The 19,428-nt window shown below is 38.6% G+C and overlaps 1 protein-coding gene and 2 pseudogenes across 1 annotated transcript; 1 reads left to right on the top strand and 2 right to left on the bottom strand.

Annotated features, from left to right (window-relative positions):
• Window positions 1-6,446: 6,446 nt before the first annotated feature.
• Window positions 6,447-7,537, bottom strand: LOC107133622 (annotated as a pseudogene).
• A 2,996-nt stretch (window positions 7,538-10,533) lies between these two features.
• Window positions 10,534-12,527, bottom strand: LOC107133621 (annotated as a pseudogene).
• Window positions 12,528-15,854: 3,327 nt separating this feature from the next.
• LOC107133620 (zinc finger protein 639-like) lies at window positions 15,855-17,077 on the top strand. The gene is made up of 2 exons (XM_048797662.1): window positions 15,855-15,873; window positions 16,083-17,077. The coding sequence occupies exon 2, from the start codon at window positions 16,382-16,384 to the stop codon at window positions 17,075-17,077; it is 696 nt and encodes a 231-aa protein (XP_048653619.1). The 5' UTR covers window positions 15,855-15,873; window positions 16,083-16,381.
• Window positions 17,078-19,428: the final 2,351 nt, after the last annotated feature.

Genomic DNA, 19,428 nt, shown 5'->3' with positions numbered 1-19,428 from the left:
GGGGATTTGTACTTGTGGTATAAAAACAGTGCTTTGGATCTTTTTTCCAGGATCCCAAGGCTCCAATGGCACTTACAAAATTATGCTGCTTCTCTGCTAGCTCATGACAAAGAAGTACACTTGCCAAGACCCACCCATACCTGGTGTCCATTGAAGGCTCAGACTCTGGGCCCAGCATTCCCATGAATATGCTGGGAGCTTTCTGATATGGAACCACAGCAGGAGACACAGGCATGCAACTCACTAGCAAGAACCATCCACTGAAGGGCTGCAGGCACAGACTGATTGTGGTTTAATATATGACCTTGAAGCTCAATGCACGGAGCTCACAATTAGACTAATTGATCCATGCAGTACTCATCTCTAAGGACTTCCTAATGTTAATTCAGGAAGATGAAGAAAAGAAAATGAAGGTCCACTTAAGATTTGGACACTAGCTGTAATTAGGAGGAACCTTATGTTATCAATTTACTTCTTTCAGTTCTATGTTTTTTAGAGCTTCATAAGCTTCTAGGTCCATTTTTATTAGGGTAAAATATAGTACAAAAATTAATATGTAAGCTATAACATTTATATGCTTCAGTGACCTTTATTTGGTCATTAAGCTTTTTTATTAATTAAGAATTCGTTAATTAAAGAAACAGTGGAAGTACTGCTCAGAATGATTGTCAAAGCACCATTCCAGCACTGGAATGATGTGGAACTCTGAAACATGTCTCAGACCAAGCTCCGAGGGTCACTTCTCTTCATTCCTGCTTTCTTCTCCTAGGCTTATGGATATCACTGTCATTGTTCTTGGTAATTGAAGGTTGTAGATGCTGTTATGGGAAGTATGGGGCTCAGGAGTCCTTGACACAGATACAAACAAGAAATGTTCCATCTTGTCTCTGGCTCTGTGGGACGTTCCTAAGTAGGAGGAAGGTACTGACAGGAGAGCACCAGAGTGTTGGAACCTCACTGAGCAAGAAAAGAGCAGGATCTGCACACAGAGCAATGGTTTATTCAATATTTATCCTCCTTTTACCCTTTTTTATTACCTCTGTGCCTAACATGGTAGAGTTTCTGAGTAATCACAAATGAAAGGTAGATGGTCATTTAACCCCAAATATGCAGCATATACCTACATAAGAGAACTATTAAAATGTAACATATGTGCCGCAGCCCGGCTGGCTGGGCAAAATAACCAGGGGGTGACGAATAACTTGTGTACGTTGATACAGCAGGAGTAGGAGCCCTTTATTGCAGGACAGGAGCAGTATTTATACATTCCACACAGCTTATCTAATTAGCATAAACTAGATACATCAGTCAACCAACCAGGAATCTCTACACTTAATGGCTCGCTTTTGTTACTTCTCAAACCACTCCCTCTGGCATTTTGCCAGGCACCATCCAGACTTGTTTACGAACTCTAACATTCCCCTGGCTAAATGCCAGGTGTTATTTTGACTTGTTTACAGACTCTAACATTTCCCCCTTTTGTTTAATTTAAATAACAACCATAGTGGTTTTTACACAAACACCATAAATAATCTGCTACAAGCAGAAGGGGAGGATACAAAATGTCACAATACCAAGCCAATTGATGGCTCCATGCAAGAAGCCCTTGGAAAAATTATACCAGCAATGACACCGTTAGCAAAGATACCGAGTTACAATTTGTTATAGATTACAGTTTGTTGTCTCAGTCCAGGTAAAGCAGTGTCTCAATAGATTAACTCACAGTCCAGGTAAATCACAGTCCAGGTAAGTTCTGCAGGCAGCTAGCTTAAATCACAGTCCAGGTAAGTTCTGCAGGCAGCTAGCTTGATCCGAAGTCTCGTCTGTTTCTCAGCCAAAGTCTTGTCCGGTTTTCAGCAACACTGGAAATTCTTCCACCTTGGTCTTTACCGGCACTGGGACGAAGGCAGGAACTCCGGATGGCTAAAGAAAATCCTGTAGCATTCTACTAAGAAAACAACCTTCTGAACAATTTAGTACATTATCTCAAGGTTTTTTTGCATTTGAAATAAGCATTAATAGTGCTCATTACTCATTAGCTTCCAGGTGTGGGAGAACCATTGTAGCTTAGTTATTGGCATTGAAAATGACCAAACATCAGGGACACCAGTAGCGTCTTCTGCTGGCTGTAGTGCCTGGGCAGCCCCAGATGGCCCTGGGGAGTGTCCCGGACTCAAACTGCTACTGGGCACAGGGAGCAAGAGCCTGCGAGACTGTGCCTCCAGGTCAGGTCTAGATTTGGGCTCGCGGCAGTGGAAGAGCCAGCTCCCCGGCCAGGAGGCGGGGAAGGGCCAGTCACCACCGCCTCTTGGAAAATCCTTGCTGCGCTGTGACCGGCTTGCACACTTGGCAGCCGCCTCTCCGCTTCATGCACCCTCCGGTATGGAAAAGTATTTAGTAATAGCCTTTTGTTGCAACTTTTTTCCTGATAATCCTTCCTCCTCTGATAATCTTTCTTCTTCTGAACTTTCTTTTTCTTTCTGACTAGAGTTCCTGGGCTCTTATCAACACATGCCCTAACTATTCTTGGTTCCACTGGGGTGCCTTCTTCCCTTAGAAATTTACTTCTCACCCCTTCCATATTTTCATCACAAAGACAATACAATACACTGAGACAAAACAAGACACAAACATACTGTATCAATCTGGGCAGAATAACCAGGGGGTGACGAATAACTTGTGTACGTTGATACAGCAGGAGTAGGAGCCCTTTATTGCAGGACAGGAGCAGTATTTATACATTCCACACAGCTTATCTAATTAGCATAAACTAGATACATCAGTCAACCAACCAGGAATCTCTACACTTAATGGCTCGCTTTTGTTACTTCTCAAACCACTCCCTCTGGCATTTTGCCAGGCACCATCCAGACTTGTTTACGAACTCTAACATTCCCCTGGCTAAATGCCAGGTGTTATTTTGACTTGTTTACAGACTCTAACACATATGGAAATTTTAAAACTGTAATTTCAGCTCAAAAAGATATTTCAGTAAATAGGAAGGACAGCACAATGAATGGAACATAACTTTTCTATGTTCATATGTGAATATACCACCAGTGAAACTCAACATCATGCATAACCACAAGAACAGGATCCTAATTAGAATAACTTATACTCCATTTATGTATAATGTCAAAATACAACTCTGCTGTCATGAATCTCTAAAAATAACAGACAAAATAATTCACTGAAAAAAAGATATTTCAGTTGAATAGTATGAAGATTAGCCTTTCCATTATTAATAACTATCTAACATTTTCCCACATTTTACACCTTTATCACATATCAGTTTCACAGGGAACAAACATTTTCTGCTTAATCTGGATTCACTGACATTGTATAAATTAATTATCACCTTGGATGACATTGCTGTTTCAGAGACAAAAGAAGTCTGCCTGAGTTACAGGGGGAAATGAATACAGCCAACAACAGTAAAAATTAAATTGTGAATCTCTGGTTCTGACACATTAATATTTTTCACTGTTTTCCAACCATCAGAATATTTTAAGCTGAATCCAGGGGTCTAGTCTGAAGGCCCATCTCTGATACATCTTCAACCTTCCCAGATTCCTGAGTAGTAATGAAACCCCGACCTGATTTGTCTCCTCTTAAGATGGAGAGGGCTAATTACCAGAATGGAGGAGGATTTGGCAGCTGCAGAGGTATCCAGCAGAGGGGGACACAGGGAGGTCTGTGCTGGATTACTTGTGCTCACTCAATAGTAGATCTTAATCTTGTTTCAGCCATATTGGTGAAACTGATGCCACTGACTACTCTGTCCTGGGATCTACCAGAAATCTCAAACATAGAAGAAGAAGGGTCCCATCCTGGAAGAACACAGACATGAAACACAGGGGTGCTTATGAAGGAGTCAACCTGCAGCACTGGCCAAGTGCCTCAAATCCACAGTGCATTTCACACATGGCTTCAGCTAAGAAGAAGTACATGGGGGTGCAGAGGTGGGAGTCAGACATGACAGCCAGGATGATGAACAGGGTCCTAAGCACTGTGACCAGGTACATGCACAGGAACAGTCCAAAGAGGAGGGTCTGCAGGACTGGGTCCTCTGGGAGGCTCATAAGTTCGAATCAGAGACACGTGTTAGATTTTGTGCTTGTATACTGCTTGGAAAATTTTGACAAGGAAAGAGTGTGTTTCAAAAGAAACACATAAAACAGGCACCCCCCCATCCTGGAAATGTTTGAATTCAAGTATGCACAAGCAAGGTGCTCACGCTTTAGGTCCATCCACTCTCAACAATAATTCTCAATAGTAAAAAACCCAGTCTCTACATACTCTTTGAATTTACTTTCTCCATCATTCACCCCTCTTTCCATACTGACTTTAAAGACATTGAACTGAGCAGTGTTAGAAATACAGGAGCAGAGAAGTGAGATGGAAGTTTATGATCACTATTAAATATAGCTTACTCTTTGGGAAAAAGTAAGGAATATGTAATGACCTTCCTTTCAGGGAAATTAAGAAGCAGTTTGATAACCTTATTTTCTTTTAAGGCTTTTGGACAGAGTCTTTTGATAAGATATGTAACTCTGTGTGAGGACTGCTTTCCAGTCCTCACAACTAAATCAAGGATGGTGGATCATAGCCAGAAAGCAGCCTGTGCCCCTTTTCTGCAAGGGGTCTCATCATTCTTTGACCTTCTCATTTGCTTCCTGTGTGGATTTGTGTTTTTTTCTTAAAAAAATATGGAGTATAAGGACTGGGTATATAGCCCAGTTGGTAGAGTGCTTGCCTCACATACACTAGGCCATGGGTTCAATCCCCAGCACCACACACACACACACACAAAAAAATCACTTGCAAATGTTTTGGGGCTGGGGTTGTGCCTCAACAGTAGAGTGCTCACCTAGCATGTGTAAGGCCCTGGGTTCAATCTTCAGTACCACATAAAAATAAATAAATAAAATAAAGGTATAAAAATTTTAAAAAATATGGAGTATAAAATAAGTATCCTTGTCTTTGGTTAAGTTCAAATATTGTTAAATATGAATGAGTCAGCACAATATCGATTGTAGAACTGTCCATAAATGTCACATTAGTGTGCAATGTACACAGCAATGATTTTAAAATCATAAATTGTAAGATGTATCAGTCATGCTCACCACCATGGATATCACACACATGCCTCAACTCTCAGTCCTTAAGACTGACACTGTGCAGTGCTCTCTCCTCTGGGCAGCCACACAGCATGGTGGTCCTTCCTCCATCCTCACCTCCCTCAGCAGTAACCTATTTATACTGGCTCAGGTGGTCGTGACTAAGGAGAGTGAATTCCACATGGCTGGTACCCAGGCATCCCCCATCTCATCTTTAGAGCTGACATCTGTGCACACTCAGGTAGGGACTTCCTAATAGACACAACCAGGGTGAGAAGAAACACAGGATGGGGCCCACTGAACTGGAGCCATCAAGCAGAAAGGGTGGAGGCACAGGTGTGACCTTGGAGTCTCAAAGCATAGAACAGACTGGCAAAATAGGTGACCTCTCACAAACTCTAAGATTGCCCTAACAATGATGGTGGAATAAAAAGTTTGGAAAATGAACATCAAATAATGCTTTTCAGTAATTTTTAGTAAAAAAGAAGCTTTAAAGAAGAGTGAAATTATGGCATTTGCCAGTAAATGGATGGAGCTGGAGAATATCATGCTACGTGAAATAAGACAATCTCACAAAAGCAAAGGCTGAATGTTTTCTCTAATATGTGGATGCTAATTCACAATAAGGTGAGGGGGTGGGGGGAACTAGGGAAGAATAGTGTTACCTTAGATTAGGTAGAGGGAAGTGATGGGAGGGAAAGAGAGAGGATGTGGGGATAGGAAAGATAATAGGATGAAACAGATATTATTACTATATGTATGTATGTGGCTGCATGACCAATGTGATTCTGCAACATGTACACTCAGAAAAATGAGAAATTATATCCCATCTATGTATGATCTATCAAAGTGCATAAATGCATTCTACTATCATGTATAACTAATTACAACAAATTAAAAAAATTAAAGAAGTTTGTCAGTAATTAAAACAAATTTTAAAAAGATTATTTATTTTATTGATTTCCTCTATTTATTCTTAGAAAATACTACCTTCTTAAAGCCACATTCATTATGGTCAATTTAAATTAAAAAAAAGAAAAAACTTGCCATTATTACCATTGTGAAATGCAAAGCTCAGTGGCATTAAATATAGGTATAGTTGCCAAAACATCACTATCTTCTATCTCCACCATTCCTTATCTTACAAAAGTGAAACTTCCTTTCCAATGTAAAAAAGTGCTAAAAATCCCTTGCCAACAGGAGTTCCAACCATTCTACTGTAAAATTTGGTGAGAAATTAGCATAAGGCACATCTGAACAGGACCAGGTATGTAACTTTGCTGCATTTTCTAACACATATTGCAACCAGTACCATGGAAGCTGGGATTAGATTGCCCTGCTGTGAAGCTTCCAAAGAGCACCTTTGATATCCTTGTTCCTCAGGCTGTAGATAAAGGGGTTCAGCATGGGGGTGACCACAGTATACATCACTGAGGATACCTCATTCTCTCTGGGAGAATGTGATACAGCTGATCCAAAGTACACTGCAGTACCTGTTCCTAAAAATAGGCAAAAAGACTGCCAGGTGAGAGCCACAGGTGGAGAAGGCTTTGTACTTCCCACCTGAGGGTGAGATCCTCAGAATGGAGGAAATTATTTTATAGTAAGAGAAAATGATCCCTGAGATGGGGAAAAAGCTATATAGGGCAAAAAGAACATACTTGCCAGTACTAATAGAGTAGGTGTCAGAACAGGAAAGATTCAGAAGTTGAGAAGGGTCACAGAAGAAACAAGAAATTTCCACATCCTTAAAGCTGGTAATTTGTAAGATCATCAAATTGTGCAGTTTGAGAGTCCAAGAGACTCAGCAAAAATGATACCAAAATTGAGAAGCCACAGAGGCGAGGGTTCATAATGACTGTATAATGCAGGGGATGACAGATGGCCACAAACCTGTCATAGGCCATCACAGTCAGAAGCATATAACCCATACAAATAAAAATGGCAAAAAAGGACATCTGTGTCAGACAGCCCACGTAGGAGATGACATCATTTTGAGTTTGAATGTTTACAATCATGTTTGGGACTGTGGTGGAGATGAAGCCGATGTCAGCCAAGGACAGGTTGGAGAGGAAGAAGTACATGGGGGTGTGGAGGTGGGGGTCAGAGCTGACAGCCAGGATGATGAGCAGGTTCCAAGCACTGTGACCAGGTACATGGACAGGAACAGTCCAAAGAGAAGGGGCTGCAGGCCTGGGTCCTCTGAGAGGCTCATGAGATGGAATTCAGAGACACGGGTTAGATTTTGTTCTTGTAGGTAGGTTGGACACCTTTTGAAAAAAAGCAAAAAAGGTGTTAAAAAAGAAATACGTAAAACAGGCTCTCCTCATTCTGGAAATCATTGAATTAAAGTATGCACAAGGAAGGAGCTCACACTTTAGGTCCATACACCTTCAACAATAGCTGTCAGTAGTGAAGCACCCAGTCTCTACATTTTCTTTCATAATCACCTTCTCTATCATTCACCCCTCTTCCTATACTCACCTAAGAAACATTGAGCTGAGCAGTGTTAAAAGTCCAGGAGCAGAGAAGAAGTCCATGATCAACCCATATAATTTAAGCCAAATATCTGTTATATAAATGACCCTACTTTTTTTTTCTTTTTCTTGATTCTGTACTCTATCTGGCCTGCCAAAAATGCTTCATAGTTTTTTGATCTCAAACCATCAAGTACATTGTTTATGATCTAGCACCAAGGAAAGCCCCAAAACTCAAGTTTTATTTCCAATCTCAGTCCTTCTTCATGGGTTTTCTGGTCAGCCATTCCTGACACATTGATTTCAATTCTCCTATTTAGGCTACGTGAAGTACACTTGGGTTCATTATTTATCATTTCTCTATGTGAAATAATTGGATACAGTACAAAACAGAGTATAACAAGTAAAAATGTAACAACTTCTTGGAAACATCCTCATTTATAAATTGGAGGTAGTAATTAGCTACCTTCTATGATTGTCATGAGGAAATTTAAAAAAAAAAAACTTTCAAGTAGCATAACTCGTAGTTCTCTCCCATTATTAAATCCACCTGTGTATATTTTAGAATATCCATACACAGTGATGTCAGACTAATACCAATTATATCAGCATATCCACATGTGAAGTTCTCAGTGGTTCTTTCTTACATCAGATCTGAAATCCTATGTCTAACAATATCCTGCCATATAGAACACTTCATGAATATTACCTACTCTTATTGTCCATAATACCATTACCTATATTGAAACATATGAATCTGATAATAATTGTGCCAGGACTAAAATTGGATAGACATCTGAAGCATTACCTAAGAAATTTGAGTCATAATATCTCTACCTAATTCCATTTTCCTGCAAACCTGTTCCCCAAACATACTTATTGTTATGAAATGCAGAGGTGTAATTATCTGCTTGTGTTTTCATGTCAGAATCATCTATCAAACACTTTTCTTTCACACAATTACCTAAACATAGGTAAAAAATCATCTAAGTAATATTCAAAACAATGCCCATTGGCCATGAAATGTAAACAAGTTTACATTAACCTGAGCTTTTAATTTCTCAATGAAGTACATTTATCTTCTGCAAAGTCTTTATCTGATGCAAAGTGATAGAAAGGACATCATTGTTTAATTCAGTAGTACATTAGTATGACAATCATTTCAAAGCAGTCTCCCTATCACTTAAATAACAGTGTCTGGATTATATGTTGTCAGGACATGATTGGTTGATTTCCAGTGCAAAATCTGTGTCCAAATTTACTCTTAATGACCTACACTTAGGTACCTACAAGAACAGTCACTATCATCTACATCTTCTTAATCCTAATATGTATCTTGGAAATGCAATTGCACCGTAACTAGGAATATTCTTCCTTGATGACTCCTGAAGAAGTTTGGTCTTGTGTAGGGAACACTATTTACTGTGGCTCTAACAGAAGAGCCAGTGCCCTGGGCTGGAGTCAGGCAGGCAACATTTCAGACCTGCATTACCTGCCAGTTTGTGCACAGTGTGTGAATCTCTCCTCCTCTCCTTGCTCACTGCTTAAGGGAAACACAGATTATAACACTATCTCCACAACATGTGCAACATTGGGAACTCAATGAATATTTGGAAATTGTTATTTTAGTAAAGAAAATTCCATAATTATGTTAAGTATTGGAGGGAGCTCCACAGAAGTTCTGGAGGGGCCCCAAGAATTTTATCTAAACTGAATGACCATCAGCCTCCCCTACTGTGACCTATCCTGTGATGTGTGGATGTCCTTCCATTGTGCATGCACCAGGAACCCCACTGCTCTGCCCTGTGATCCCCAGGAATCTGAAGAGGAAGAGCACCATGGGCAAGGCTCTCTTTCTGCAGTGTCAGGGAAGAGGAGTGGCTGGTTGACCTGCTGATGGTACAGCCTTCCAGGATTCTCCTGTGATGCCCTGTGTCCATGGCCAGACAGCCCAGTGCAAACATGGCTGCACTCTTTCCCACCTAACAAAGGAGTACAAGTTACAAAAGTATAACACAGTGCTTCATTTTCTATAAAATAATAATAATGTCGACACATATAACTAAAGTAGGATGGTGTTTATGAAAAGGGAAAAAAAGGTAGTTGGTTAGCACCTGATCCTGGGAAGCCCTGCACTTTCTGTCATACTCATCATCATCTTATCACCACCATCACAGTCCTTTCTTAGAAGTTAAGAAACACTTCTGAAGGATTCATTTTGTGCTGTTGTGGGTGATATTTCTGTGAGAATCAGAATCAGTGTGGGTGGAGAGCACAGTTTGGATAAGATTTCTCATCCCCCCCCCAGAAACAAAAGCTTGAACCCCACAACCCCAAGTTGAACATGTATTAGGTGTCCTCCCATGTGGCTACTCTGTGGTGTTTGTCCCTGTGCTGAGGTAACACTACTTCCCCAGTCCTTCCCACTTCCATGGCCCACTCTGTACTTACTGGGTCACGCTGCTTCCCTGCAGGGTCATGACCAAGAAGAGCTGATACTAAGGCCCTACCAAGTGTGGAGCCCAGGGAAGGAGCAACTGTGACCAGAGGAAGATATCGTGTCATCAGGAGCTTCCTGATGCAGAAAATCCCAGGAGGAGACACAGCCATGCAGCTCACTGGACAAGAACCATCCACTAAAGGGCAGCAGGCACAGGCTAATTGTGCACTAATGTAGGACCTTGGAAGATCAATACACAGAGCTTGTAATTAGACTAATTGGTCCATGAAATCCCCATATCTAAGGATTCCCCATCATTAATGAGGAACACAAATGAAATTGAATGTCCACATACGTTTCTGGCCCTAACTCTAATTAGGAAAAAGTTTACACATTTTATTTATTTTCTTTCATTTCTGTGTTCCTTAAAGAGACATCTGTGATCAATTTTCATTTTATTGGGATAAAATATCAATGCAAACAATTACCACTCTGATGCCCTTAATGTATGCCATGTATGTAGTACTCCATGCACTTGTACCCACAGGGATATAAACAGGAAAAGAAGAGCTCAAATTATCTATTCACTGATGACATGTTTCCTATAATTAGAAGACCCAAAAACTCAAAAAGAAAGTTTCTAGAGCTCATAAATGAATTCAGCATGCTAACATGATACAAGAACAACTCTCATTAATCAATCACATTTCTATATTTCAATGACTAATCTTCTGAGAAAGAAATTGAAAAACTATCCCATTCACAATAGCCTCAAAACAATAAATTACTTGCAAATCAGTCAATTCAAAAAAATTGAAGGATCTTTGCAATGAAAACTATAGAACACTATATTAATTTATTTTTTTTTTACTAGGGATTGAACACAGGGGCCCTTACCCACTGAGCAACATCCCAGCTCATTTGGTATTTTATTTAGAGACAGGATCTTACTGAGTTTTTTAAGGCCTCGATAAATTGCTGAGACTGTCTTTGAACTCTCCACCCTCCTGCCTCAGCCTCCTGAGCCTCTGGGATTACAGGCATGCACCTCAGTACCCAGCAACTTTTTAATTTCATTTTTAAAACTCATTGGCTTTGTCACTTTTAATATGCGGTATGTATATAAAAAGAAGTTACAAATTTCACCATTGTCAAGTGCATAGTGTAGTGGCATTTATTGTTATTTGTTTTCTTGTGAAACTAACTACCATCCATCTCCAAAATTTGTCATCTTAATGCAGTGAAATCTTGATCCCTAACATAGGCTGAAACCATTATACTATAAAACATGGTGAGAAATTAAAACTATTTTTGTTATGAAAAGGCACATTAACAGGGCCAACCTTTTAGCTTTGCTGAATTTTCCAAGATATTGCAACTGAACAGCAGAGTTGCTAAGATTGAAAAATTCGGCTGTGGAATCTCCTAAATGCAGTTTTAATATCCCTGTTCCTCAGGCTGTAGATGAAGGGGTTCAGCATGGGGGTGACCACAGTATACATCACTGAGGCCACTGCACCCTTTCTGGGAGAATGTGATACAGCTGAACTCAAGCACACTCCAACAACTGTTCCATAAAATAAGCAAACAACTGCCAGGTGAGACCCACAGGTGGAGAAAGCTTTGTACTTCCCACCCGAGGATGGAATCCTCAGAATGGAGGCAATTATCTTATAGTAAGAGAAAAAGATCCCTGAGATAGGGAAAAGGCCATATATGGCAACAAGAAAATACTTTACAATGTTATCAGAGTAGTTGTCAGAACAGGAAAGATTCAGAAGTTGAGAAGGGTCACAGAAGAAACTGGAAATTTTCACATCCTTGAAGTTGGTAATTTGTAAGATCATCAGATTGTGCAGCTGGGAGTCCAAAAGACTCAGCAAAAATGAAACCAAAGTTAAGAAGCCACAGAGACGAGGGTTCATAATGACTGTATAATGCAGGGGGTGACAGATGGCCACAAACCGGTCATAGGCCATCACAGTCAGAAGCATGTCATCCATACAGACAAAAATGCCAGAAAGAGATATCTGTGTCAGGCAGCCCTCGTAGGAAATGACTCTATTGTGAGTTTGGATGTTCAAGAGCATCTTTGGGACTGTGGTCAAGATGAAACCGATGTCCACAAAAGACAGGTTGGAGAGGAAGAAGTACATGGGGGTGTGGAGGTGGGAGTCAGAGCTGATGGCCAGGATGATGAGCAGGTTCCCAAGCACCGTGACCAGGTACATGGACAGAACAGTCCAAACAGGGTGGGCTGCAGGTCTGGGTCCTCTGAAAGGCTCATGAGTTGGAATTCTGAGACACGTGTTAGATTTTGTGCTACTATATTACTTGAACACCATTTTAAACAATCAAAAAATGTGAGAATAAAGAAACATGTACCAAGCACCCCTCCATCTGTACATATTTGAATGGAAGTATTCACAAGATTATTCACACTTGAACACTGTGCATTAATAATGATTCTCAGGAGTGTAACACACAGTCTTTGTACACTCTTCCTTCACTTTCTGCATTATACCCCTCTTCCATATCCACTTGAGAGACATTGATCTGAACAATGTTAGAAATCTAGGTGTAGTGGAAAAACAAGTTCATGATCACAACAAAATATTGCATACTCTTTTATGAAAAAAATCAAGAATAAGTAATGGCCTTTGTTATTAAGAAAAACACTATTAATGAAACTATTTATTAATAAAAGGAAATTCAGAAGCAGTTTGATATGCCTTGTTTGGTTCTATCACCTTCGGATAAATTCATTTGATTTAAGATATTTAAAATACTGTGTACCAGGTACTTTAATTTCTCTGACAACTACATCATGGGTGAGAAATCATAATTAGAAAATATAATGGGCAATTATCTTCAAGAAATCTCATTATTCTTTTGAATTTTTATTCCCCTCCCCTTAAGTTTGTTCTTGAAAATTTATATAAATTAATAAATATCCTTCTCTTTGATGAAATTTAAATTTTGGTAAATATTGTTAAGTGCACACAATCAGTGGTATCACCACAAATGCAGCATTTATATACACTGTACCTGTCAATAGTTCTAAAATCTTAAGCCCTAAGAAAAACCTTTGAATAGATTATATTTTGATACTTACATTCAAATTTAAGCATATTTTATTTCTCTTTGGTATAAATTTGAAATTTCTATAAATTTTGATATTTTTTATCAACCCATAGAATATTAGTAAAATACCTACTATACAAAACAATTCTTCACTCTTTTTTTTAAATCTTCATTCTATTCTCCAGTTGTAAGGAAATTCTTACTTCAGCTTTGTGAAGGAAAGAGATGGTTCATATATGTCAGGTTTCACTATTGAATTGGACAATAGAAAACAGAAAAGAACAACCAGTAACATAATTATTTCTGGAAACTTCCTCATCTGTTAAACAATAATAATAATTACTGACTTGGTGGAGTTGCTGTAAGACTTTTTTTAAAATTTGAGATTGAGAGACGGGTGCGCTGGTACCTGCCTGTATTCTTAGTGATTAAGGAGGATCAGTCATGAGGATCACAAGTTCAAACCCAGCCTCAGCAACTTAGGCCCTAAGCAATTCAGTGAGACCCTGTCTCTAATAAAACATATAAAAGGGCTGAGGATGTGGCTTAGTAGTTAAGCACCCTTGGGTTCAATAACCAGTATGCCCCCCAAAAAATTTTTTTGAGATTGAGATTTTGAGAATCCCTCTCTAGGCTCCCTCTCCTTTGCTCAGAAGGCCCACTTGCCCTGTTGTGCAGGTACTAGAAGATCTAGAGGAAGAACAATGCGCAGCCTGTAGCCAGAAAATGAACATAAGTGAAATTTTATACCTGGATTAGAGGAAGAATGGAGAATATTATCCAGTTCTTGTTTTTCCTAAAGCTGATTATTATGAGGTTTGTTCTGAAGTAATTGTAGTAAATGGGGTTTAATTCTTCTATCAAATTGGAAACAGCAAGGACTCACATTGAGTGAAAGTATCGATACCTGGATATTTTCCCAATCCAGGGATCTTCAGAAAAAGAAGTTTACTAAATAATACCTTCCATAAAAGTAGAAGCAATAATCAGCCCAGCAGATGGGTAGACATACAAGCAGTATGAAAAAGCCACCAAAGAAAACACCCCAAACAACCCAAAACATGTCAAGACCTGTTCCCACTGACAACACAATAGAGGAAATGTTAGAGAATAAAAATTTAGAAAGTTCACTTTTAAAATGTTCAATAAGATAAAGGAAGATGTAGGAATTCATGTAGACAATACAAAAACTGAATGATCATTCCAATAAAGAAATAGAGATTCTGAAACAGAATGAAATAGAAATTGTGGAAATGACTCAATAAATCAAACAAAGAGTTCAATAGAAAGCATCACCAATAGAGTAGACCACTTTAAAGACATCCTTGGGCTTTGAATACATTATAACATCTTGAAAATAAACTCAATGATAAAGAAAATGTGTTAAGATATTATGACCATAATATTCAAGAAATCTGGGATGACATTATGACAAAAATATCTAAGAATTACGGGTGTGGATGAAGGCTCCAAAATACAAAATAAAGAAATATACTGTCTTATCAATGAAATAATATTAGAAACTTTTCCAGCCTTAGGAATGAGACACAAATCCAAATACAAGATGCAAATGGAACCCCACACAGTAAAGACCAAAGAAGATCATAAAAAAACACATTATGATGAAAATGCCTAATATATATACAAGAAGGATAGAATTTTAAAGGCCTCAAGAAAAAAATGGCCCATCACCTTTAGAGATAAGCCAATTCAGAAATCAAATGATTTCTCAGCCAAGACCCTAAAAGCCAAGAGGCCTTGAAAAAGTATTTATAACATCTGAAAGAAAATGGGCACCAACCAAGATTACTATATCCAGCAAAACTGGATAAAAATCTGGAATTGAAGCTGAAGGGTAAAACTTCCATGATAAGGAGAAGCTAAAAGAATTTATAGCCACTAAGCCAGCACTATAAAGCATACTCACTAAAATATATTTCATGCCAAATAAAAGAAAAATAAAATGAAGACAAGTATATGGATGAATCACACTAAAAAATAGTCAACTTAAGGAGAATCAAGTCTGAGTTAAGAATTAGATATAAGCCAAAATGGCAAGAAATAAAAATCATCTCTCATATAATGTTGATATAAATGCTCTAAACTGTCCAATCAAAAGACAGAGATTGGTAGATTGTATTAAATATAAGACCATAAGAAACTTGACTTATAAACTTGCTTTACAGGAAAAGAGATCCAAAGAACCAAGGTGCAAGGATGAAAACAGATCTATCATGTAAATGGAAACAGAGGGCAAGCAGGAGTCACTCTCCTACCAAAGTAGACTTCAAACAAATTAACTGGAAGAGAAGAAAAATGTCTCTTCACAGTGACAAAGGGACTCATCCAACAACAACACATAATGAACATAAATCCTCATGCTGGGTACACACATGCATAAAACAAACCTTCTCAAAATGAAGAATTAAACAGGTCCCAGTGCTATAATGGGTGATTTCAACACCCCTCTCTCACTGTCCGATAGGTCATCCAGGCATAAGTAAAGACTGATCAGAGCTGAATATTATTATTAATCAAATGGACTTCAGAGACAGCTACAGAATACTTCATCCATCAAAACCTGAATTCATATTCTTCTCAGTGGCACATGAAACATTTCTAAAACATTGGATTTTAGGGAACAAAGCAAATCTTAGTAATTATAAAAAGAGGATACACTTTCTTGAATTTTATCATATCATAATGGAATTGAGTTAGAAATCAATGATAATAGCAGGCGCGGAGCGAGGCGGTGAGTGCGGCCGCGCAGCCTGGGCCTGGGGCCTAGCCGGCTGGGCTTGAGGCGCGCGGGAGGGAGAGGGCCGGTCCTGACAGAGCGCCCTGGAGCGCGAGGGCCTGAGCGGCGTCGCCCGCCGCCTGCGGCCCTCTCTGCCCGCGCTCGGCCGCAGCCACCTCATCTGTGCCTGGGCCGGCTGGGGCCCGGGGAAACGTTTTTTTTAGGTGACGGTCTTCCTCTCCTTACAATTGTTGGCCGAGAAAGAACTGGAAACAAGATGTAACTTGGTGGTGGCAGTGCTTAGCCATGAAGATGTACCCACATACAGTTAGAGTTATTCAATGTCCAGGAATCAGAAGACATGTATTTGCATCTCTGGTTTTGCCATTTCTTAGTTGACTTGACTTTCACTGAGTATGTTTCTTCATCAGTAAAATTGAGGTATTTTTTTTACCACCTGTGGAAACTTTGTAATTCATTTTTCCTCACTGAAATATTAAGAATTATACCAAATTGAAAAGATATGAATGAGTATCCTAAAAAAAGAAAAAGGAAGACTTTACACCCTTCTCGTTATTCAGATTCCTCTGGAATAAGCAGAATTGCAGATGGATTCAATGGGATTTTTTCTGATCATTGTTACAGTGTCTGCTCTATGAGACAGCCAGACTTAAAATATTTTGACAACAAAGATGATGATTCTGATACCGAGACATCAAATGACTTGCCAAAATTTGCAGATGGAATCAAGGCCAGAAACAGAAATCAGAACTATCTGGTTCCCAGTCCTGTGCTTAGAATTATAGACCACACTGCCTTTTCTGCAGAAAAATCTGCTGATGTAGAAATTTGTGATGAAGAGTGTGATTCACCCGAATCAATCAACCAGCAAACTCAAGAGGAGAGTCCTATAGAAGTTCACACCGCTGAAGATGTCCCCATTGCTGTAGAAGTGCATGCCATTTCTGAGGATTATGACATAGAGACAGAAAACAATTCCTCTGAGAGCCTCCAAGACCAAACTGATGAAGAACCACCAGCTAAGCTTTGTAAAATTCTTGACAAGAGCCAAGCTTTGAATGTGACTGCTCAGCAGAAATGGCCTTTACTGAGAGCTAATAGCAGTGGCCTCTATAAATGTGAACTTTGTGAATTCAATAGTAAATATTTTTCTGATTTAAAACAGCATATGATCCTNGGATATTCTGTCAAGGTATAGATAGGTAACAGCGGACATGCTTGAAAACGAGGTGTCTGCTGTCCTTGGGAGGGCCTACTTGCAAACGAGAGGCTCCTTCAAGGTTTAGATAAGGTAACTGCGGACATGCTTGAAAACAAGGTGTCTGCTGTCCTTGGGAGGACTTGCCTGCAAACGGGATGTTCTGCCAAGTGGGCTAGGAGGGCGCTGAGAAAAATTTTATTATCTGTTCTTAACAAAGAGCAGAGCTCAACATACTCCGGGCCGAGAATAGATTAGCCATGAGAAGCGGGTCACTTCTGATTAGAAAGTAAAACTTCTGTATGCTATGTTTAATTAGCTGAAAGACCTGATTTATTGATGTTGGAAGGCTGCCTTCTTTGTTCACAATACTATAAAAAGATTGCTGGTACACAATAAAGGACTTTTTTTCTGCTGCTGCTTTGCTTGCTCTGCTTCTTCTTTCTTTTCCCATGCTGACCTGCAAGTGAATTACTGCAACAAAATGAGAATAGAGATACAATATATGAAAATCTCTGGGACAGGATGAAGATAATTCTAAAAGGAAAGTTGATAACATTGAGTTCCTTCATTAAAAAAATAGAAAAGTATCAAACAAATAATCTAACATTATGACTCCAAGACCCTAGAAAAAGAACAAACTAATTCCAAAATCAGTAAAAGATAGGAAATAAATAAAATCAGAATTGAAATTAATAAAAATGAGAATTAAAAAATATAAAGGATGAGTGCAACTGAGTTGTTTCTTTGAAAAGATAAAGAAAATTAATAAACTTTTAACCAACTAACTGAAATAAAGAGAGAGAAGGCTCAAATCAACAAAATTAGAGTGAAAAAAAGAAAATATCATCAAAGACACTTTTGAAATCTAGAGGACCATTAGAAACAATTTGGAAATTTATACTCCAGTACCATGGAAAATCATGAGACATTGACAAAATTTCTAGACACATATGACCAAAACAAAAATAGGAGGATATATGAAACTTAAATAAACCAATATCAAGCTGATAATTTTAACCAACAATTAAAAGACTTCCAACAAAGAAAAGACCAAGAACAGAGGTGTATTAATCCAAGTTCTACCAGACCTTTAAAGAAGAAATAATGCCAGTCGTCCTCAAATTATTCATGATATAGAAAAAGAAGGAACACTTTTAAATTATTCTATAAAGCCAGTATCACCCTTATACCAAAACCAGACAGACATATCACGGAAAGAAAACCTAAGATCAATAAACCTGAGGAACATAGATGCAAAAATTCTTAACAAAATCTTGATTCAAAAAAACGTTAAGAAGTTAGTATAGCATGATTAAGTGGTTTTCATTCCAGGGATCCAATGTTTCTTCAACAAATGCAAATCAATAAATGTAAAACACCACATACATGGAGTTAAGGACAAGAATATGTCATTATCTCAATATGGTGAAGAAAAGCATTTGACAAAGTCCAGTACTTTTTATGTGAAAAACACTGGAGAAACTCTCATACGTGGAAGTTAGATCAAAATAAGGAGGGAAAGGGTTGGAATCTCATGAAAACAGAGATCAATACAGTATAGAAGGGAATTGAGGGTCAGGGAAGGGAGGAGGGATGGGAAATGGGAGGAAAGGTGGAATGATATTGACCAAATTAGCATATGAACATATGTGAATATTCCACAGTGAATTTCCCCTTTGTGTATATCTATAAAATACTAATATTAAATAGTGTAAGTTAGTAGAAGAAAGACCAATAGAGGAAATGAAACAGGAAGAGGGAGAAAGAAAGGGGGAAAGTGAAGTGCTAGGGACTGAATCAGAGCAGATTATATTCCATGCTTGTGTAATTATGTCAAAATGAACCCAGTACAGTGTATAAATACAATTCACTAATAAAAACTAAATATAGGGGATTGTACAAAACAGAAAATCACCTGTAGGATACCATAGTGGTTACTAGTGCAGATAGTGGTCACCAATGAATGCAAACCCGTGGGTGAAACATAAGAGAATATTAGATTGCCTGGCTTAATGTAAATCCTTTTGAATATACTGTAATGCATTTTTTTCAAAACCTGTGATTATTCAGTAAGAAATTTACAACAATATATTGTAAGGTTTATAATCTGTGGATACAAAATGTACAACAGCTGTACAAAGATAGAAGAAAATAAAGTCTTATAATGGTTTCTATTTTGTAGTCATTAAAGTCATACAATATTAACTCTGCATGCTAAGATGGATATTGACATTTTCAGAGAAACTAGCAAACATGAAAACCTTTGTCATTAGTATGTAAATACTAGTAAGAAATTTAAATAAGTAGAATAGGTATTTACATATGTCCACAGGCCCTGTAGTCCTATT

This window comes from Marmota marmota, unplaced genomic scaffold (genome assembly GCF_001458135.2).
Source record: "Marmota marmota marmota unplaced genomic scaffold, marMar, whole genome shotgun sequence".
Classification (NCBI taxonomy): Eukaryota; Metazoa; Chordata; class Mammalia; order Rodentia; family Sciuridae; genus Marmota; species Marmota marmota.
Note: the sequence above shows the minus strand (reverse complement) of the source record. Positions and strands in the feature narration are given on the sequence as shown.